The 21,509-nt window shown below is 44.6% G+C and overlaps 1 protein-coding gene across 1 annotated transcript in view; it reads right to left on the reverse strand.

The window, feature by feature from the left end:
• Nucleotides 1-9,186: 9,186 nt before the first annotated feature.
• Nucleotides 9,187-21,509, reverse strand: part of TNFRSF21 (TNF receptor superfamily member 21) — a 68,979-nt gene continuing 56,656 nt past the window's right edge. The window contains exons 5-6 of the mRNA XM_073335809.2: nt 11,939-12,161; nt 9,187-10,633 (exon numbers count right to left, since the gene is read on the reverse strand). Of these exons, the coding sequence (XP_073191910.2) occupies nt 10,404-10,633; nt 11,939-12,161 (453 nt within the window). The 3' untranslated portion in view covers nt 9,187-10,403. The remainder of the gene's footprint in view (nt 10,634-11,938; nt 12,162-21,509) is intronic.

Here is a 21,509-nt window from a genome sequence, read left to right on the forward strand (position 1 = left end):
GCTGCAGTTTCCCTGCTCGAAATCATAATCCTGTTTGTAACAACACAATTAGTTGCTGTGGAGATTATGACAATGTCATAAAGAACTATGACTTTGGGTGGGGAATAAACAACAGATTTTCTTACCACCCGCCCCCTCCCCAACATCCTCTTTGTTATGCAAGTCTCCTCATTAATGAAGAATGAGGAAGTCCCCTCTGGATTATACAGCAGTAAGAGTATCTTAAAACCACAGTTTCCCATGGAACGTCAGCAGCTGTTTTATGGATTGCGAAACTAACAGGTTTTTACATTGGCCTCTGAGTTCATAGGACACTAGTGAACATTAGACTACTCCCAAAAGCTACAGAACATGAGCTTGTCCAGTAAAAGGTGTGTTTTCAGCTCTTTTATGCCTGCACATACCTGATGAACTTGGAGAGTGAGCTTTAATACAGGAAGACTATTAGGACAGTGAATGATCCACACATCATTACAGAAGAAGCAAGCACACACTATTCACCACAACCATCTTGAAATCAGAGACTGGGCCCCAAGCCCCAAATCAGCAATCACTGTGCTTTGGTGCCACTCAGACCCAGCCTGGAGCTTGTTTCTCTAGCGCATGTCTAACTGGAGATTTAAAATTGGAACAAGGTTATCACAGGGCAAGTGCAACTTAATTCAAGAGCATTCAGAGTCCCGGGGAATGAGGAGGCGGCAGCAGAGATGTTATGGTTTCAAGGAGAAAGTGGAAGAGTCTGCTGTTCAGCAGGGATGCTACTTGTTTCCCAAGGTAGCTTGGGCCTTCAACTCTCTGTGACCCAGCCTCAGGCAGTTGTATCAGGCCAGAACTCCCACATATTGCCACATTCCTTTCAGTCCCATTCACTCTATTCTTTCTACAAGGCCAAGGATTTCATTATCCCCATTCAACCTGTTTGCCATATCTCCAGCGACGGCACAAAGGTGGTCTGTTTTCAATCATTAATGCTCTTTGTTATGTAAGAGAAGGAAAAAGAAGTGACTTTACAAAATAGAACCAAAGAAACTCTGTTAGGGCTTGCTTAGGAGGGACAACTGACCCTGCCTAGGGGCAGTGCACTCTAGTGGATAAAGAACTGGACTGAGAGTTAGGAGACCTGGATTCTGTTCTATTCTATTCCCAGTTCAGGCACTGGCCTGGGAGGTGACCTTGAGGAACTCACTTGACCTCTCTGTGCCTCTGTTCAGTGGTTTGAGCATTGGCCTGCTAAACCCAGGGTTGTGAGTTCAATTCTTGAGGGGACCATTTACGGATCTGGGGCAAAAATTGGGGATTGGTCCTGCTTCAAGCAGGGGGTTGGACTAGATGACCTCCTGAGGTCCCTTCCAACCTTGATATTCTATGGTTCTGTCTTATTTCAGGAGTGACGTCTTCAGGGTAAAAGCGTGCCTCTCGCTGTGTGTTTGTGCAGCGCCTGGCACAGAACTCTGAAGGCACGCTATTAAAGTACACTTGTCTCCATAAGAGATCAATCACTCCTGGTAATGTGTCTCTTTAAGTCCATACTTGCAGATTTAGGTTCAGACAGCTTGACCATATTCTTCACGTGCACAGAAAGTGCTTCCTTTACCTCTTGTCAAAATGACTACTTGTTTGGCCTCTCTCTTCTTGCTCAGCCTTCCTGGTTCAGAACCATACTTCCTCTTTCCTGCTTAATTAGCATGTCCACAGTCTCTCTCACTTACCAAACAGTCTGGTCTGCTCCCGTGGAGCTGAGTTTCATTTCCCTTGTAAAATCCTTGACAGTTAGTCAAGCAGGGACATGTTATAGAGTGCTTCCAATTTTGCCGCCACGAGGGCAAGGATGGGGTACCAAAACCCCTTGACTGTGACAGAAGAAATTTTAGAAACCCAGGGCCTGATTTTCCGAGGTGCTGAGCACCCACAGTGACAAATGAAGTCAGATGGAGCTACAGGGGCTCAGCCATTCTGGACATCAGACCCCAGGTATTAAGAATGCTCCCTTTTAAAGAAGAACTGCAAAGCAGGCATGAGTTAAATCCAGGTTTTTCCACTATCAGCTAAAAGTCCCATATATCAGAGAGCATTCAGAATAAAAATAAGTTAACTACCCCTTTTTAAAAATCCCTCAGGATTTCTGTTGGTATGGCTCAGTTCACTGTGACATTACAAGTAGCATGGGGTTCAGTGGGAGATTAGACATGTTGGATGTCACACAAAGTACCAAGTTCACAAAGGGTTAAATCATTTACAAAAATTAAAGCTTATTTCTGTGTTGAATAGCCCCAACCACTTGGCCAGCGAGAACACGGAGTACAGAAAGCCAAGCTCCAGTTTTGCTATGCACCTTGCCTTTAAAACAGTGAAACATTAATCTGTTGGCTGAACACTGGCTTTATTGCCAATGTCTGAATGAAAGGGCAGCAATCAAGGCCCCAGGGAGCTGTTTATTATGAAACTAAACTGGTTACAAAGAACTCTAACGCTATTAAACACACACGAATCACCTCACTTCTCAGGCTAAACTGCTCCAAGCCAAACTTGGCTCAATAGGGCCCATGGTCCTAAAATCTCAGACATTTCAAATGTTATTTTCCTTCAGATACAGACTGGGATTAAAGGTTGTTTTATTATATCATCCAGCCTAACCCCTTGAATCAGGTCTACCTCCTGCACCTATTATATCCCCTTATGTACCATCACCGTGGTAAGTAGCTCCAAGTACGTCGACTTCGGCTACGTTATTCACGTAGCTGAAGTTGCGTAACTTAGATCGACGCCCCCTCCCCCCCGGCCAGTGTAGACCAGGACTAAGGCTATGTCTACACGAGCAAACCTACAGCAGCACAGCTCTACCGATGCAGCTGTGCCGCTGTAAAAGTGCTTGTGTAGCCACTCTACGCCGACTGGAGAGAGCTCTCCCGTTAACCTAATAAACGAGCATTGGTAGCTACGTCAGCAGTCGAAGCTCTCACACCAACATCGCGCTGTGCGCATAAGCACTTATGCCAGTAAAATTTATGGTTTTAGAGTAGCAGCCGTGTTAGTCTGTATTCGCAAAAAGAAAAGGAGGACTTGTGGCACCTTAGAGACTAACCAATTTATTTGAGCATAAGCTTTCTTGAGCTACAGCTCACTTCATCGATGAAGTGAGCTGTAGCTCACGAAAGCTTATGCGCAAATAAATTGGTTAGTCTCCAAGGTGCCACAAGTCCTCCTTTTCTTTTTAGTAAAATTTATGTTGATCGGGGGGTGTTTTTTGCCACCCCCAAGCTATATAAGTTTTGCCGATGTAAGTGGCCGCGTAGACATGGCCTTCCACTCTTCCCCTACGCTCATGCTCCCCAGTCACTTTTTTGAACGTCTCAGTTAGTGATGCCTCATCAGTCACTTGGGTGTGGCCAAAGATCAGTGAAAAGAAGGCAACAACGGAGCTGGGTGAATGATTGTTTTTCCATTTTGCCTCCAGCTCCCGGGGAAAAACAAACAAACAAACAAACGTGGTTCCAGTTGAACTGAATCCTAAACATTGCACAAAGTTTTGGCAATTGAAATAAAAAATCTGTTCCATTTGACTGGAAATGGATTTTTTTCCAGTTATTTTTAAATGGCTGGATTCACAAATGACGGCGACAGCAGCAGGAGCCACCCACCTTATGACTTTCAGTCCAGGGGTTAGGGCACCTGAAATGTGGGAGATCCAAGTTCAAGTCTTTGCTCCAAGGACTAATTATTTATAAAAAAGTGGAACAGCTCCAATAGGAGAGAGAGAGAATGGGAAGTAGGCACCTAAATACCTTTGAAGATCTGGGCCCCAGTGGGATGTGCCTGGACACCTAACTCCCACTGCATCACTTACCTGCATCTTTAGGCAAGTAGATACCTTTAAAAATCTGGCAGCTAAATCACTTAGATGCTTTTGAAACTTTTACCCAATGATTATTATGGCCTGGAGTGACTAAGGGCAAGTCTACACTAAAAAATCAAGTCCATGTAAGTTACCTAGAAATACAGCCACTGCAGTAAAATAAAATTGATTTTTCATGGCCACACTAGGCTCCTTCCGTCGGCGGTGCGCGTTCTCACCAGAGGGCTTCCACCAATTTAAACAGACAGTGTGGAGCATTGTTCGCTGACGGCTCTGGGCTGTCAGCCCCACTGGTGGGGCTCTGGGCTGTCAGCCACCAGGGGCTGACAGCCAGAACAGTCAACTAGCGTCTACACCAGGGGTCAGCAACCTACGGCACACGAGCCGATTTTTAATGGCACGCTGCTGCCTGCCGGGTCCCAGCCACCGGCCCCACTCAGCCCGCTGCCAAACCCAGGCTTGGACCCCAGCAGGCAGCAGTGTGCCATTAAAAATCCTGCCCGCCCTGACCCGCTCTTCTCTGCCCCTCTGCAGGGGGCAGAGTGAAGATGCTTGGTCCCGCCAGCTGCTGCAGGGCAGGCAAGGTCCCCCTCTCCCCCGCCATGCTGGGTTCCTGCCCCTCCTCCTCTCCCTCCCTGCTGCCGATCAGCTGATGGCCCTTGCAAGGGAGGGGGAGAAGCGCAGCTGCATCCGGAGAGGAGGCAGAGAAGAGGTGGGGACAGGGCCTTGGGGGATGGGGGTGGAATCAGGGCATATCCCCTCCAGCCCCCTGCCGTGAGCCGCTCTGGGCAGGGAGCACCCCCATGACTCCAGCCCAAACCCACAGCCCCCTGCCCTGACCTCTGCACCTCCCTCACACACACCCAGCCCTCTGCCCTGACCCCTGCACCCCCCTTTCAACAACCCCCACCCCATGCTCTGATTCCTGCACCCCCCCCACATTTCCCCAGTCCTCTGCCCTGACTCCTACACCCTCCTCACACCCCCAGCCCTGACTCCTGTACCCCCACACATACCCAGCCCCCCCACCCCATGCCCTGACTCCTGCACCCCCCCACATGCTCCCAATCCTCTGCCCTGACTCCTACACCCTCCTCACACCTCCAGCCCTGACTCCTGTACCCCCCACACATACCCAGCCCCCCACACCCCATGCTTGACTCTTGCACCCCCCCCACATTCCCAGCCCCAACCTGAGCACCAAACAGGAGCTCTGCACCTCACCCCACCCCCATAGTCCCACCTGCACCCCTTGCACCAAATGGGAGCTCCCCAGGTAAGCACTCCACACCCAAACCTCCTGCCCCAACCCTGAACCCCTTCCCTCATTCTAGCTCCTGGCCAGACCCTTCACCCCCAGCCCTGTGCTCAGTGCATTCCCACCCTCAGCTCAGTGCAGAGAGAGAGAAAGAGAAAGAGAGCTAGAACCAGGGAGAAGGTAGGTACCCACTCTATGTGGGCAGGGCCGGGATCCCAGACCGGCAGCGGGCTGAATGGGGCCCTGGCTGGCAGGAGCCGGCGGACGGAACCCCAGACCGGCAGTGGGTTGAGTGTCAGCAGGCTGAGCCGCTCAGCCCACTGCTGGTCTGGGGTCCCGGCCGTCAGCCCTGCCCAGCCTGCTGCTGGTCTGGGGTTCTGGCTGCTGGCCCGGGGTTCTGGCTGCTGGCCCCTTGCCAGCTGGGGTCCTGGCCACAGGCCCCACTCAGTCTGCTGCCAGCCTAGGTGAACGGAACCCCAGGCAGGCAGCGGGCTAGCAGCATAAGATCAGCATTTTAATTTAATTTTAAATGAAGCTTCTTAAACATTTTGAAAACCTTTTTACTTTACATACGGCAATAGTTTAGTTATATAATATATAGACTTATAGAGACCTTCTAAAAAACGTTAAACTGTATTACTGGCACGCAAAACCTTAAATTAAAGTGAATAAATGAAGACTCAGCACACCACTTCTGAAAGGTTGCTGACCCCTGGTCTACACTGGCACCGTGTGTCGGCCTAAGTACATCGACCTAGGTGCTATGCCTCTCGCAGAGTGGGAGATATTAGGTTAGTGTAGTGGGCAACTTACAGCGGCAGGGGCAACATTGTATTGAAGACGCTCACGGAGTTGAGTTGACGAAAGCTGCCTTACATCGACCTAACTCTGTGGCACAGACCAGGCCTAAAGCAGAGAAGAAAATAAAAAGGGCAATAGACAAATTGTAAACAGATTTCATATGTGTGCGTGTGAAAATTCCCTCTTAAGAAGGTGAATGGAAAGCCTGGTACTCCTGGTTCTGTAACTACGAGAGAGGTTGTCACCACTAACCAGCTCTTACATCACTAAACGGTTAGACTTCTGTTGTTTGTGTTTTACCTTCCCATTTGGTAGCAGTAACCCTAGAAACTCCCTCATTATGCCATCAAACCAGATAGTTTTATATCATCCGATTGGTGAATTAACTATGACGCAGCCTTGGGATACAGTGCAGAGTGTAGGGAGAACTAGATATGGACAGGTTTCAGAGTAACAGCCGTGTTAGTCTGTATTCGCAAAAAGAAAAGGAGTACTAGTGGCACCTTAGAGACTAACCAATTTATTTGAGCATGAACTTTCGTGAGCTACAACTCACTTCATCGGATGCATACCGTGGAAACTGCAGCAGACTTTATATACACACAGAGATAAGCTATTACCAGCAGGACAGTGGGGTGGGATGAGGTATTGTTTCATATTCTCTGTGTGTATATAAAGAGCTTCCCATAAATGCTTCTGGCAGTCCAAGTAAATACAATGGAGCTTGAGCTAGTGAGAAAGTGAAGGCATAGATCATAACCATCACCGAAACTGTAGTATCAGTCTCTATGACAGTTATCTGGGGAAAGGGCCTAAGGTACCGGGAAGACCTAATGGAAGTTGATGGGAGGAAGGCAATAGGATGACCAACCTGAAAGCAAAGCTGTTGTAGGGGCTGCCTGAAACCTAAAAAGGCTGGATTAGGAGGGTAATTTCCTACCTGAAGCAAGTGGTTCAAACATCCAGAACTGAAAATAGGGGGTGGGAGGAGGCATGCTAGAGAAGAACAAAGTGACTATGAGCGTAGCTTGTAAAGGGGGGATTTGTTTTAGAGCACTAGATGATGCAGGGAATTGGATGTAAAAGCTGTACGTCTCTAGGAAGCTGGCTTAAACCTACTCCCATTTGATGGCAACCAAAGTTGCACCAGCTGATAGTTCTTTGGGGTCAGCCTGATTGACTCATTAAGCCTCAGTCTGTACACAAACCTTCACAAAATACCACCACCGGCAGAGCAATGCAGGGAGGTTTGTACTCACTGCATGCACTGGACCCGGTCTATGGCTAGACAGAGGGCTTCAGTCTCCAAGACTATCAATCCAGCACTAGAATTCACCTTCTTCCCCCTTTCCTGCCCCATAAGTTCCCCTAAAAGATTCCTCATCAAGCTAGTAGCCACAGCTACAGAATTACATCACTTAGATTGCAAACAGGGCATTCTTTCAAGGGGTTTGTTAGCTTCTCTAAGGCAGTGCCCCCTATCTCTGCGGGGGTGGTGTTCAATACTGGCTCAGGTGTATCAATTACAAATTACACACCTATCAAAAGTACACGCAAGATTGACAAGCTGTTGCCTGGGCTGTTACTTTAAATAACAGGAAAAACCGTGGCACAATGTGCAGGCACAACAGGAATAACTACACTGTATGGGCCTTGTGCTATCTCAAACGCAACAGAGACTGGACAAGATCGAAGGGTGAAAGGGAAGGAACAATTCAAAACAAACACACCTCTGTTCTGGCAAAAACAGCCCTGTTCAATTTGTACAGATGGAGATCAACAGGGAGGGGTAAGCCACAAAGCTCTCCTTGTCAGCAGCAGTTTTCAGACAGCTGTTTTGCTATTTCAGTTTTGTCTACGCTTCACTGGTTTAACCACAGCTTCAACCACACAGGGCAGTGAAATTTCAAAGTGAAACAGCAAGCAGATTTCTTTCCCATCTCCTTTGATGTCTAAATATCTGCACTTGACTTACAGGTCCCACAATAATCAGCTGTACCCATAAAATGAGACAGAGTTCCAGCCAGGCAGTGTCATTTATATGGATTTTTGGGGCTTCAATTTGTGCCTCCAGGCCATGAATGAATCAGTCCTACCCAATTGCTTGAGACTGTCTCTACAAAGAGCTGGGGATGTTTTAGTCTGAAGCTTCCACATGCATTATGGGGTGGTAATATCAGTGTGATAAATTGAACATTGACTACCACAAACACACGCTGGCCACTGACCCATCTCCCCACAACTTAGCATTCCAAATCTCTGAGCAGCTCTAAGCTGCTACTTTTAAAAGACGGCCTTAAAAAAGGTTTCTTCTTTGTTCCATTTCCCCAGCAGAGAGCCTCTACTGGTTGAGCTGGGAAATATCCAGTCCTGCACTTCGGACAGGCTTATGCTCATCAGGTTAGGAAAAATAGGGAGGTTTATATCACTGGAAAGGAAAGATTCCCAGTTTTCCAGCATTCATCTTACTGTGGGAAAGTCCTCAGATAGTCTGCTTTCAAAGTACTCCACGTATATACTGAACACCTAGTTTAGGTGATAATTATAGCTCCATTTTACTTTAATATCTACTAAGCCTGTCTCCTCTAACTGAATCCTGGGCTCTCCTAGTACACCCCTAGCTACCCTGGGGTCCATACACTAGAGTTCCTTAACATGGCTTGATTCAGCTTTTGAAAAAATGTAGCCACCCACTAGCCAGAAACCAACATGAAAAATCTCCCACAATTGAGGGGTAACTCAGTGAGAAGTCTCCTCCCGCAAACATGCTGGGAACAAAAAAGAATGCAACATTTTACCAAGGTGAGATGTGTTCACCTCTGCCTTTGTTGTTTACTACGTGTACTGCACCAGACTCAGCCTTCTAGTGGTGGCAAGTTATGTTCAGTCTCAGGTAAACAGAGGTGCAGCAGCCTAACCTGGCGGCACAGATCACCTTGGCTAGATGCTTGTTCAAGAGGAAAGTGTGGCACAAGGCACCATGCCTCACCTCTGTGGCAGTCCACATATCCAAAACCATCAACACAAATGAAGAGAAAGTATGAGCTTTCTTGGGTATGAATTTAATGTAACAATTTCACTTAAGACAATCACCCATTATACCTAGACCACGTATGCAGAACTTCAAACCAGACTACATCTTAGAACTAGTTCAAATGCCCCACATCAAAACTAGGGCTTACTGAAACAGATTCCAATCATCTTATTTATAGCAGTGATTTGGAGACATCCAGCCCACAGAGCGAAGCATCACAGAAGTTAACACAGAAGCATGTCAAGTAACAAACATCTAGTATTTATTAATAAATTAGTACACTGGAAGGCAATTTTTCCATATCAGAACCTCCCCTCCCCTCAACCTCACCCCATCCCAAGGTAGCAAATGCCATCCTTGTATTATAGTTCTTCAAGCTGAACATATTACAGACTGTTCATTATGGGAGCATAACAGTTGCAAATATAATCAGACCATTCTGGTTTTGCTTTTTTTTTTTTTTTTTTTTTTAATAAAAAGTGAAGTGTGATTTAAGAGACCACTAAGACCAGGTAAGGTCTTTGGAACCTTACCTATTAGTCAACACCTGTATAAAAAAAACTCCAAACAAACAAGAGAGAACTGTAAAAGCATAGCTCAGGAAGTTTTATGATCACAAGGAGAGTGTCACCGCCAGGGCTCTCCCTCACCTTCCACAGTTCAGCACCAGTGCTGACTGAGATGATTTATTCAGGGCCTGCTTATCTCTTAAGTTGCAAGGCAAGATACTTCTTGTTGCGTGTGGTACATTCAGCTGCAGGCCAAGTGACTTTGTTATAGTCTTGAAGGCTGGAGGAATTAAGCCATTTATTTTCTTTAAAACATTTCTGCTTTAGCTTAAAGGAGCACAAGTAATCAAGCATTTTATGCATTGTCCAGGTGAAAACCATACAATAAATAACTGTGCTAGTAAAATCTCCGCAAGGAAAATGAACCATACAATAGTACATTTAAAAAAAGTCAGCTCAAGAAAAAAAATAAAAGCTAGTTGCATTAGAGAGTAACAGATGAAACTCAATTCTCATGTTTTCCTATTTTCCACCAAGGAGCAGAGGGGACAAGGGGAAAAAAAGGTTTGTGAAGAGGAAAGCTACTTTGGAATAAGACAGATATGACAAAAACTAAAATGAGTTAAGAACTATTCCAGATTCAATGTGTAAGTTACACCGGATTTGTGGTCTTTCGTTAATGACATGTTTTAAAGTGCATAAAATGACTGACTGGAATGAAAACAGAAAAATAATTCAGAAGGGGACAGAGGGAACAAAGATTTTAATTGTGAAAGTTAAGCATGAAAGGGGCAATGTTTGCAAACTGCCCCTTCCACAAATGAGAGAGAGACCTTGAAGAAAATACTGGCCATGTATTCTACAAAAAAACAGCCTGCATATTGTCACTCATCTTTAATGAGTGCCAAGCTAGTATTAGCAAGATTCAGAGTGCGTGGTGGCCATTGTCTACAATAGATCGGGAAGATGACTATAGACAGAGTCCAGCAGTGTTTGGCTGGCTTCCTGGCTCTTGACTCCAGCAATTTCAAATAGCCTGTCCAGCTTATCCTCTGCCTGTGGAATCTCTTCAATCACATGGAGCTCCTCAGGAGTTAGGATGTGAAGCATATCGTCAAAGATGGGTTGCAGGTCACAAGGGTCCAACCGCACCTGACGCAACACTGTGTCTTTCTTTTCTGTGAAGGGAAGAAGGGACTGATGGTTAAGGCACCATTTCCTGGAAGAGCATTCTCCCAGACAGGAGACAAACAAATAAATTCACACCTTGGAGACCTCACTCCCCATTCCCTGCCTCTAGGAAGCAGGTCACAACTTGCAAAGAACGTGAAAAATGTGGGTGGGTGTTAGTCACAGAAACTAGAGATGGAGAAAGCCTATTGAGTCACCCAATCCAAACCTCTGCCACAGCAGCATGGTTCCCCAGAGCATATTTGCTAATGCTGAATTACAAATATTGAAAATCACAGGGAAAGAAGAGAGGCCAAAAGCCAGGGAGTGCTACATTCTGTTGGTTTCAGTCGTTTTAATGGGTCAGATTACTTTGTGTCCTCAAGTGTAGATGATTGGGTTAGGTTCCAATGAGTCATGCTTCAAATTACAAGTTACCTTAAAGGAAGTTGGTTTAAAAAAAGAAAATGTACGACCTGGAATTAATGCAACAAGGAAGAGGCTCAAGCAAGAAGGTCTCCCTTCCTTGGGATCTCTCAGACATCAGATCTCCTAATACTGACTAGGAAAGAGGCAAGTGTCATGGGAATAATAATAAAAAAAAAATCTCCAAGGAAAATTACCATGTTGAAACCTAGTCTGTTTCAAAGACAGCAAATTTAAAATAAATTCAGGTATGACCTGCCAATTCTTGTCGTTTTATAGCCACGTTTTCCTATTTAACCCCCCCCCCCCCCCCATGTGTTAAAAACCTTTACAAAGGGAAGAAAATTCATTGACTGAATACCCAGGGAATACAGTAAAAATCAACTGTAAAGTTGGACCCGGTGAAACACCATATAGTGTCAATGGGCATTTTCCTTTAATGGGAATTCGATCAGTAGCCATGAAGACCCTAAAAAGCCATCTCCAATCTGAGAGATCTTAGATGTTATGTATAGCAATAGTAGACAAAATTTGACAAAAGAGTGATTTTTAGGTTGAGTGTCCCTTTAAAGCACTTTGTCCTTTCTACTCAGGTCTTTATACCATGTCTACAACAAAGGGATCTGGTACCTGAATCCCCATATCAAGTGCCTATACTGTCAACTCATAATAGTCTCTCCAATTGATACTCAAATTGAATTTATTCTAGTGACAACATACTCCCAATAACTCACTAATTTCTTCTCCACATATCCTGGCTTCCTAGTTTTACTGGATGCAGCAAAGAAGCAGTAACCCTTCCTATGGTCAGACATTAGCACTTTCCACCTTTTATATTGTTCTGAAAACACATTTAAACATGCAGACTAGCATGCTGACTTGGGTACCTTTGGTAATAAAAGAGCCTGTTCGGCTGAGTGGAGAGGAGCTGCTGGAAGTCGAATCACAGCGCAGAAGAGGTTCAGATTCATCGACAAAGAAGCCCTTGTTCTTCTCGCAAGGAGACTGTTCCACGGGGAGGATGGTGGCATCAGGAAGTTTCAGATTTGGACTGGCAACGGGACCGAGTGGGCCAGGGCTCACTGGAAGGGCCAGTTTGTCAGGTTCTAGCTGTGAAGACAAAAGTTGATTATGATTTGTTACGCAAAACCTAAAGCAAAGTTCATATTCAGAACCATTTGCATCTCAACTTACCAAACAGGGACAGAGGCCAGGACATTAATATTGTAACTTTATAGGTAGACTCTAGCCCCTTCTCAGTGGAATTTAGAGTAAACACGTAATAGCTCTCACCTTTTAACAGGGTTCACAATATTCTGATTGACTTCTCCACAAGGAAAACTGAAAGTGCCTAACGTGAATGGCCTGTTCTCAAAGGAATTTCTCTCCCTACATCCTACTGTCCCAGTAAATAGGGAACAAAGCAGAGAGTTCAAAATGATGGGGTCTAAATTAACTGTTACCACTCAAGTAAGAGCTCTTGGAGTCACTGTGGATAGTTCTCTGAAAACATCCACTCAATGTGCAGCGGCAGTCAAAAAAGCTAACAATATTTGGAACCATTAGGAAAGGGATAGATAAGACAGACAATATCCTACTACTACTATATAAATCCATGGTACCCCCACACCTTAAATACTGCATCCACTTCTAGTCACCCCATCTCCAGAAAGATATATTAGAATTGGAAAGGTACAGAAAAGGGCAACAAAAATGAGTAGGGATATGGAACAGCTTCTGTATGAGGAGAGATAAAAAGACTGGGATTTTTCAGCTTGGAAAAGAGAGGACTAACGGGGGATATGACAGAGGTCTATAAAATGATGGTGTGGAAAAAACGAGTAAGGAAGTGTTATTTACTACTTCACATAACACAAGAACCAGGGGTCACCCAATTAAATTAATAAGCAGCAGATATAAAACAAACAAAAGGAAGTACTTCACACAATGCACAGTTAACGTGGAACTCGTCGTTAGGGGATGTTGTGAAGGCCAAAACTATAATGAGGTTAAAAAAAAAAATAGATAAGTTCATGGACGATAGGTCCATCAATGGCTATTAGCCAAGACGGTCAGAGATGCAACCCCACGTCCTAAGTGTCCCTAGCCTCTGTTTGCCAGAAGCTAGGAATGGGCGACAGGAGATGGATCACTTGATGATTGCCTGTTCTGTTCATTCGCCCTTGGGCACCTGACATTAGCCACTGTCGAAAGACAGGATACTGGGCTAGATGAACCATTGGTCTGACCCAGTATTGCCGTTCTTATGTGGTGGAAAACCGTTACCAGTATTTGGTGTACTTACATGTGTGTCCCAGAGCGTGTCCAAGTCCAAGTACTTGTGTTAAAAGCAATTAAAAATATACTGGCCATTTAGTATCCCATATACATATTCAAAGGTGAGTCACTATAGCTTATCTTCATGTTCTTTTCATTCCTTTGCATGGTTAACGGAAAGAGAGAGAGAAAAGCCCAAGATGGCTTGCTGATACCAAGAGTCAGGATTCCACAGCTCCAAAGTAAACATACAGGCCCCAGTTTCTCACTATGGCTAAGCTGGGCTGATGTACTGGAGAGCAGCAGCTGCAGGGAGCAGGTTGTAGCTCCCCCATTCAGGGCCAACCAGCTCTGGTCAGAGACTCCATGTACCACAATAGTGGGTTCAGGAATAGCTGAGCTCAATTCTGCCACACTCCCTCATACCCCAACCCACCGTGTCTTCTTATGGCAGGTTTGGAAGGGACTTGTGTAGGAGCTGGTGCTATTGTCAGCACAAATTCCCACTAACTGGGGGGAATTATTCACTGGAAACCACTGGCCACTTAGTGTTGCATAGCAGAATGGAGACCCACAGCTATACCTCTATGACCACAGAGCACTCAATGGGGTTGCACAAGTGTAACTTAATGGAACACCCTGAACAGTTCTGTTGCTGACGCACCAGACGAGAATCTAGCTCCCGCTCCTAGAGCTGAAGATATTTTCATTAAATGAAGTGCAATTTTCAGCTACTTTTCAGAGTTAATCACATTTTAAATTAGTCATTTATTTGGCCAAACTGTGTCTCCTCCCCAAAAATACATACACCTGCTCTAAAAGTTACACTGTATTTAACTCCACTATGGGCTTACTCACAGACCTTAAAGCCAGAAGGGACCATTAAATGATCAGCCGTCTGACCTCCTTTGGAGCACAGGCCATTAAAATTCCAGACAGTTATCTCTCTTATTGAGCACAATAACTTGTGTTTGGCTAAGGCGTATCTTCCAGAAAGACATCCAGCCTTGGTCCGAAGACATCAACCTACTTCTGTGGGTAGGTCATTCCAATGGTTAATCAACCTGAGTGTGCTTATTTCTAATTTGAATGTCTACTTCCAGTCATCAGTTCTTGTTATGCCATTCTCTGCTAGATTAAAGAGGCCTTGAGTAACCAGTATTTTCTCCCTGTAAAGATGCTTATACACTAATCAAATCACTTCTCAATCTTTTTCATAAGCTAAATATATTGAGCTCCTGACATCACACCGGAAAGCATTTTATCCAGTCCTCAAATAATGTGTATAGCTCTTTTTTTGCATGCTCTCCAATTTATCAACATCCTTTTTAGATGTGGACACCAGAACTGTACGCAGCATTTCTGGACTCCCATTTTCCTTCATCTAAACCTATAGGTATTGAGAGCGAGATTTAGGCAACAGCACTGTTGAGAACCAGAATATCCCAGGAAGGACTAGGACTGTTCATACTCAGTTCTTTTGGTCCCAAGTCCCATATCTTGACTCATTTCACTTGGTAGCAGAAAGCCCAATTTCCAGATGGAGCCAGTTTTATTTAACTTGCGCACACGAATAGAGAATAGGGAGCATAATACCACATGCAAGGCAATTTATATTCCATGGACTAGCTAGATACACAAGCAATGAAGCCCATTTAACTATTCCACTAGATAAATAATAAAGGCTCAAGGTATAGATTTAGAATCATATTAAGGCAACTTCTTAGCATTGGTAGCCCAATAGCATTTCATAGCCACACCCGAACCCCACTCTCTAGTATACAAAGGAAGTATGGAACAATGTTCACATGCTGTCAGATTGTTTAACGCAGCCCAGCTCTGCTAGGCATTTTAGGTGTTGTATTAGAAGAAGGAAGCTTGCTCCACTCAGCCCTCTGCATATGCTGGAAATGGTAAAAGGTTTCTGGTATTAGCTCTGCAGACTGACCCCCTAAGACATATGACAACTGCAGTCACTCCCTCACATTCATACAAATGTCTTATGCACCTAACAAAGAGGTACTTGTACACACTGTGCGGTTCTCAGGAACTCTGCACTGATCTTTAGTACTGTGATTCACATGAATGTAATTCTACATTCTGCGTGTGCAAAGCATTTACCGCCTACAAATGTCCATTGATCCGCCCACCTCACTTCCATCAATTCATGAAATTAACTTTCAGTCCTGTTCCACTGTAATAAAAGGACTTCTTTCAGCAGGAGACAGGGGATTGTTCTACTTCAACATGTTTTGCAATATATTTACAGTGGTGATTGATTAAATCTTGTGAACAAATCGTGCAGAATCATGCAGGGCATTTTAATGGAGAGTACAAAATTGTGTGTTTGGTTTTTTTTTTAGACTACTGTTCTTTACTGGCATTCTTTTTCTCAGTTGAGAATTGGTCTAGTAAACCTGGATGTTTCCAACACAGCATCCTACAGGATAGGGATTTTACCTTTAAAAATAATTTGACAGTGGGGCTAACTCTTCCAAAACATGCAATTTGCCTGCTCAATACCCAGGTGCAAGCCTATTTTTACCCACAAGAGAGGTCTGAAGAACAAGGGGCATGAAGAGACAAGACTGAAAGGATCAGAGATGTTGAAAACTTAATGCCTCCTAACACTAAACACCAAATAAATCACAAACAGCTGCTAAAGCATTCATGAAAGGGTGGTTTTCTAGAATGTAAAAATCCTCAGAGCCTGACCTGTTCTGAACACACTGTTTACTTAATAAGCGAAGTACACAGGATTCTGGGATGTGTAGTTAATGTTTAAACAGTGAGGGAAAGAAAGCAGAGTGGAGTGACAGCGTTTAGGAGGAGAGTAAAACACTGCTTTGGAGAACTATTAATAGACTGAGTAACTTGCATGAACCTGCTTGCAATATTTATTTTTAAAGCACTAGTCTAGAAAGGTGCCGTCCACTTCCTGACCTAAGCTGGGTTCATGGTGTTGCATCCAGCTGAGCACTGCCCCATGGGTAGCTATGTTTCAGAAGCTGGAAAAACAATTCCCCGTATACAATTTATCCAGCACCATGGGCTCCCTGGAGAGTGAACACACTCCTAGAATCTGTGCCCAACTGATCATAAATAGTCTCCTGGGTAAGGTTTCAGAGTAGCAGCCGTGTTAGTCTGTATTCGCAAAAAGAAAAGGAGTACTTGTGGCACCTTAGAGACTAACCAATTTACTTGAGCATAACCTTTCGTGAGCTACAGCTCACTTCATCGGATGCATAAAGTGGAAAGTACAGGGAGGAGATTTTACATACACACAGACCATGAAAAAATATACATTGTAAGGAGAGTGATCACTTAAGATGAGCTATTACCAGCAGGAGAGTGGGGTGGCGGGAGAGAAAACACTGGTCTGGGATTCTGGAGATCTAGATTCTATTCCCAGCCTTCCTGCGCAACCCTGGCCAAGACAGCTTCTATGCCTGGGCTACCCCATTTGTGGAAAAAAGGGGGACAATACAACCTACTCACAATTGGTTAGAGTTTATGGATGCTTAGACAGAAGGTACTATGGAACTGCTCTGTTTTCTCGTTCCCTTTTACCATTCTACAGGGGAGCCTCACATTAGTTATTGTAGTAAGAGTCTAATGATGATAGAAGCAAATATCTGTAAAGCGCAGAGGAGGCAAACGAGCTCTCTCACTACACTGGGAATCACCATGTCTAATCAGGTTTCAGAGGAACAGCCGTGTTAGTCTGTATTCGCAAAAAGAAAAGGAGGACTTGTGGCACCTTAGAGACTAACCAATTTATTTGAGCATGAGCTTTCGTGAGCTACAGCTCACTTCATCAGATGTTTACCGTGGAAACTGCAGCAGACTTTATATACACACAGAAATCATGAAACAATACCTCCTCCCACCCCACTGTCCTGCTGGTAATAGCTTATCTAAAGTGATCAACAGGTGGGCCATTTCCAGCACAAATCCAGGTTTTCTCACCCTCCACCCCCCCACACAAATTCACTCTCCTGACAGCAGGATTGTCTGGCTATGTAGACTCCCTCCTCAGGCCCTACGCTACCAGCACTCCCAGCTACCTTCGAGACACCACTGACTTCCTGAGGAAACTTCAATCCATCGGTGATCTTCCTGATAACACCATCCTGGCTACTATGGATGTAGAAGCCCTCTACACCAACATTCCACACAAAGATGGACTACAAGCCGTCAAGAACACTATCCCCGATAATGTCACGGCTAACCTGGTGGCTGAACTTTGTGACTTTGTCCTTACCCATAACTATTTCACATTTGGGGACAATGTATACCTTCAGATCAGCGGCACTGCTATGGGTACCCGCATGGCCCCACAGTATGCCAACATTTTTATGGCTGATTTAGAACAACGCTTCCTCAGCTCTCGTCCCCTAAAGCCCCTACTCTACTTGCGCTATATTGATGACATCTTCATCATCTGGACCCATGGAAAAGAAGCCCTTGAGGAATTCCACCATGATTTCAACAATTTCCATCCCACCACCAACCTCAGCCTGGTCCAGTCCACACAAGAGATCCACTTCCTGGACACTACAGTGCTAATAAACAATGGCCACATAAACACCACCCTATACCGTAAACCTACTGACCGCTATTCCTACCTGCATGCCTCCAGCTTTCACCCTGACCACACCACACGATCCATCGTCTACAGCCAAGCTCTGCGATACAACCGCATTTGCTCCAACCCCTCAGACAGAGACAAACACCTACAAGATCTCTGTCAAGCTTTCTTACAACTACAATACCCACCTGCAGAAGTAAAGAAACAGATTGATAGAGCCAGAAGAGTTCCCAGAAGTTACCTACTACAGGACAGGCCTAACAAAGAAAATAACAGAACACCACTAGCCGTCACCTTCAGCCCCCAACTAAAACCCCTCCAACGCATTATTAAGGATCTACAACCTATCCTAAAGGATGACCCAACACTCTCACAAGTCTTGGGAGACAGGCCAGTCCTTGCCTACAGACAGCCCCGCAACCTGAAGCAAATACTCACCAACAACCACATACCACACAACAGAACCACTAACCCAGGAACTTATCCTTGCAACAAAGCCCGTTGCCAATTGTGCCCACATATCTATTCAGGGGACACCATCACAGGGCCTAATAACATCAGCCACACTATCAGAGGCTCGTTCACCTGCACATCCACCAATGTGATCTATGCCATCATGTGCCAGCAATGCCCCTCTGCCATGTACATTGGTCAAACTGGACAGTCTCTACGTAAAAGAATAAATGGACACAAATCAGATGTCAAGAATTATAACATTCATAAACCAGTCGGAGAACACTTCAATCTCTCTGGTCACGCAATCACAGACATGAAGGTCGCTATCTTAAAACAAAAAAACTTCAAATCCAGACTCCAGCGAGAAACTGCTGAATTGGAATTCATTTGCAAATTGGATACTATTAATTTAGGCTTAAATAGAGACTGGGAGTGGCTAAGTCATTATGCAAGGTAGCCTGTTTCCTCTTGTTTTTTTCTACCCCCCCCCCCAGATGTTCTGGTTTAACTTGGATTTAAACCTGGAGAATGGTCAGTTTAGATGAGCTATTACCAGCAGGAGAGTGAGTTTGTGTGTGTATGGGGGTGGGGGGGATGTGAGAAAACCTTGATCTATGCAGGAAATAGCCCGACTTGATTATGTAAAGAGTTGTCACTTTGGATGGGCTAGCACCAGCAGGAGAGTGAATTTGTGTGGGGGGGTGGAGGGTGAGAAAACCTGGATTTGTGCTGGAAATGGCCCACCTGTTGATCACTTTAGATAAGCTATTACCAGCAGGACAGTGGGGTGGGAGGAGGTATTGTTTCATGATTTCTGTGTGTATATAAAGTCTGCTGCAGTTTCCACGGTAAACATCTGATGAAGTGAGCTGTAGCTCACGAAAGCTCATGCTCAAATAAATTGGTTAGTCTCTAAGGTGCCACAAGTCCTCCTTTTCTTTTTGCATGTCTAATCAGAAAGGCATTCACTACCACTGACCCGCAGTTACCTCACTAAAGCAGTTACACATTTGGTTTTCACACTGAAACCAACTAATGGCTTTGACGAATCAGTTACCCTCTGCAACGAAACAGGATTAAATTGCACCAATTTTTCTAAGTTACTGCAGCTAGTTTTTTTGCAATGTAAAACTTCTATCTTCCACTTTTCTGCTATTCCAGGCTCTAACTTCCAGGCTCCAAGGACTTGAGTGACTGCACCTCCCGCTATGTCTGTTCAGTCCCTAAACGTTGTGGCAATGGGAACTGGCACCAAGGCAAAACAGATAGCTTCAAGCTTGCTGCCCCAGACACGATGGATTAGTTCCTAGCTGGGAACAGAGAGGCAACAATTTTTAAAAAGCCCTAGAAGGCACTTAAAATGGCTTGCTGAAATACACAGGACTTGTTTCCTAAAGACAGCTGTGAGGACCTTCAGCCAACAACCATCTGCTGACAGCATCCCTACAGCCTGTATTTTTACAGCTGGTTCTTTATTTTGGCTGAAAATGTTTGCATTGGCTTTATTACACTGTAGTACTAGATCATCTTCACAATAACTTATCAGCCAGCTGAACTGATCTTTATGTATTAACATCCGTGAATAATATAAATGTACTTATGCTCATTCATTTATAGCCCCTTCTAGAGCACTCATCATGGTACCTGAGCGACTCAGCCAGCAGCGTCTGAAGTTCAGTGATCTTAAATATAGAGGGAAGACCAACCTATGCCTGAACCACCTCGAAGGTGAACTGTAAAACCAGAAGAGAAACATTGAGCCCTGTACCTGAACATCCTTGCCCTCTCCTCCCACCTACCTCCATTGGGCAACATTCAGATGAAACTGTCAATTCTTTCCCATTCGTGATGACTGCCAGCTCTTCCTGGTTTATTAATGGTATCCCAGAATTTATCATATTGTTGGATCATATTAAAGAAGTTCTGTACTAAAATCACAATTGAGTTTGATTCCTCATAGTTTAAATTCCTGGGTATTACTAATTAAGAGGTCCCTTGGTTTTGGATACTGTTTCTTTCCCTCTGTGTGAAACTTGCAAGCTGTTAATTGTGTTAGTACATTCTAAGACAGTCTGTTCTCAAAGCAATTCTTTGTAATAACAACTACTCACACAGAGAGAGACTCAAAACAATACTCTGTAACAACAGAAACAGCACCCAGAGACTCCCCGCCCTTTTGTTGTATTCATCTCGCTTTGTTAACAATTGTGATTAAAATAGAGATAGAGAATGTATGTGGATGGATGCTTGGTGTGGATAATAACTGAATGATCAGGGAGGTGCCAGCCTAAGAATCCAGTGTCCATCAGCTGAAGAAGGCGTCAAGTGGAAATAACCAAAGGACTCCTGGAGGGCAGACTGGAATCCACCCAACCGCCTCAAGAATGGGAGAACTGAAGAACAAGATAACATCTGGTAGCATGGAGACGTCAGGAATGTGCCATCTGCTGATTGATTCAGCAACAGCATGATGAAGCAATTCCCATAGACTGGCATAGGAAGAAATGCCTATAAAAATGGACTCTAGAAAGTGAGAACTTTGGGGTCTGATTCTGCAAACCAACTTCCAGGAGCATCAGATGAGCATCTGACAAGGCCCTGCTCCCTCCTCGTGTCCAAGCCACCTGGCCAGTGGCTTGGCATGAGCAACTCTAAGGCTGGTAACTATGATAACCTTGCAGAACGTGTGTGTGTGTGTGTGAATAAATATGAAATTGAATGGAATGTTATAGCTATAACTAACTGCTTACTATAATTCTTTCTGTATTCATAATAAATGTGGCATTTTGCCTTTTCCCCTTTAATAAGAGCCTGCTGGTTTTTATTTTATTGGTATAACAATATTGGCACATCACCGGTGTCTCCAGAGTTACAGAAGACTTAGATTTGCTAGGTGGGGAATTTAGCAAATGGTGCTGGACTTCTACTCATTTTAACTTTGCATCACCCCTTTGGATTATTCCTTAAATTTAGCAATAGCTTTTAGAAGCACATGGTGGGACAGACAAATTCACCCGACAAGTGCAAGAAAAACTACTACTTCAGGGCTCTTAACTCTAGCTAGAAAGATTATCCGGTCCACCTCATGCAATGAACCTTTCAGTTTTCTGTGCATGTCAGCAAACTGCCACGGT

This window comes from Lepidochelys kempii, chromosome 3 (assembly GCF_965140285.1).
Source record: "Lepidochelys kempii isolate rLepKem1 chromosome 3, rLepKem1.hap1, whole genome shotgun sequence".
Lineage (NCBI taxonomy): Eukaryota > Metazoa > Chordata > Testudines > Cheloniidae > Lepidochelys > Lepidochelys kempii.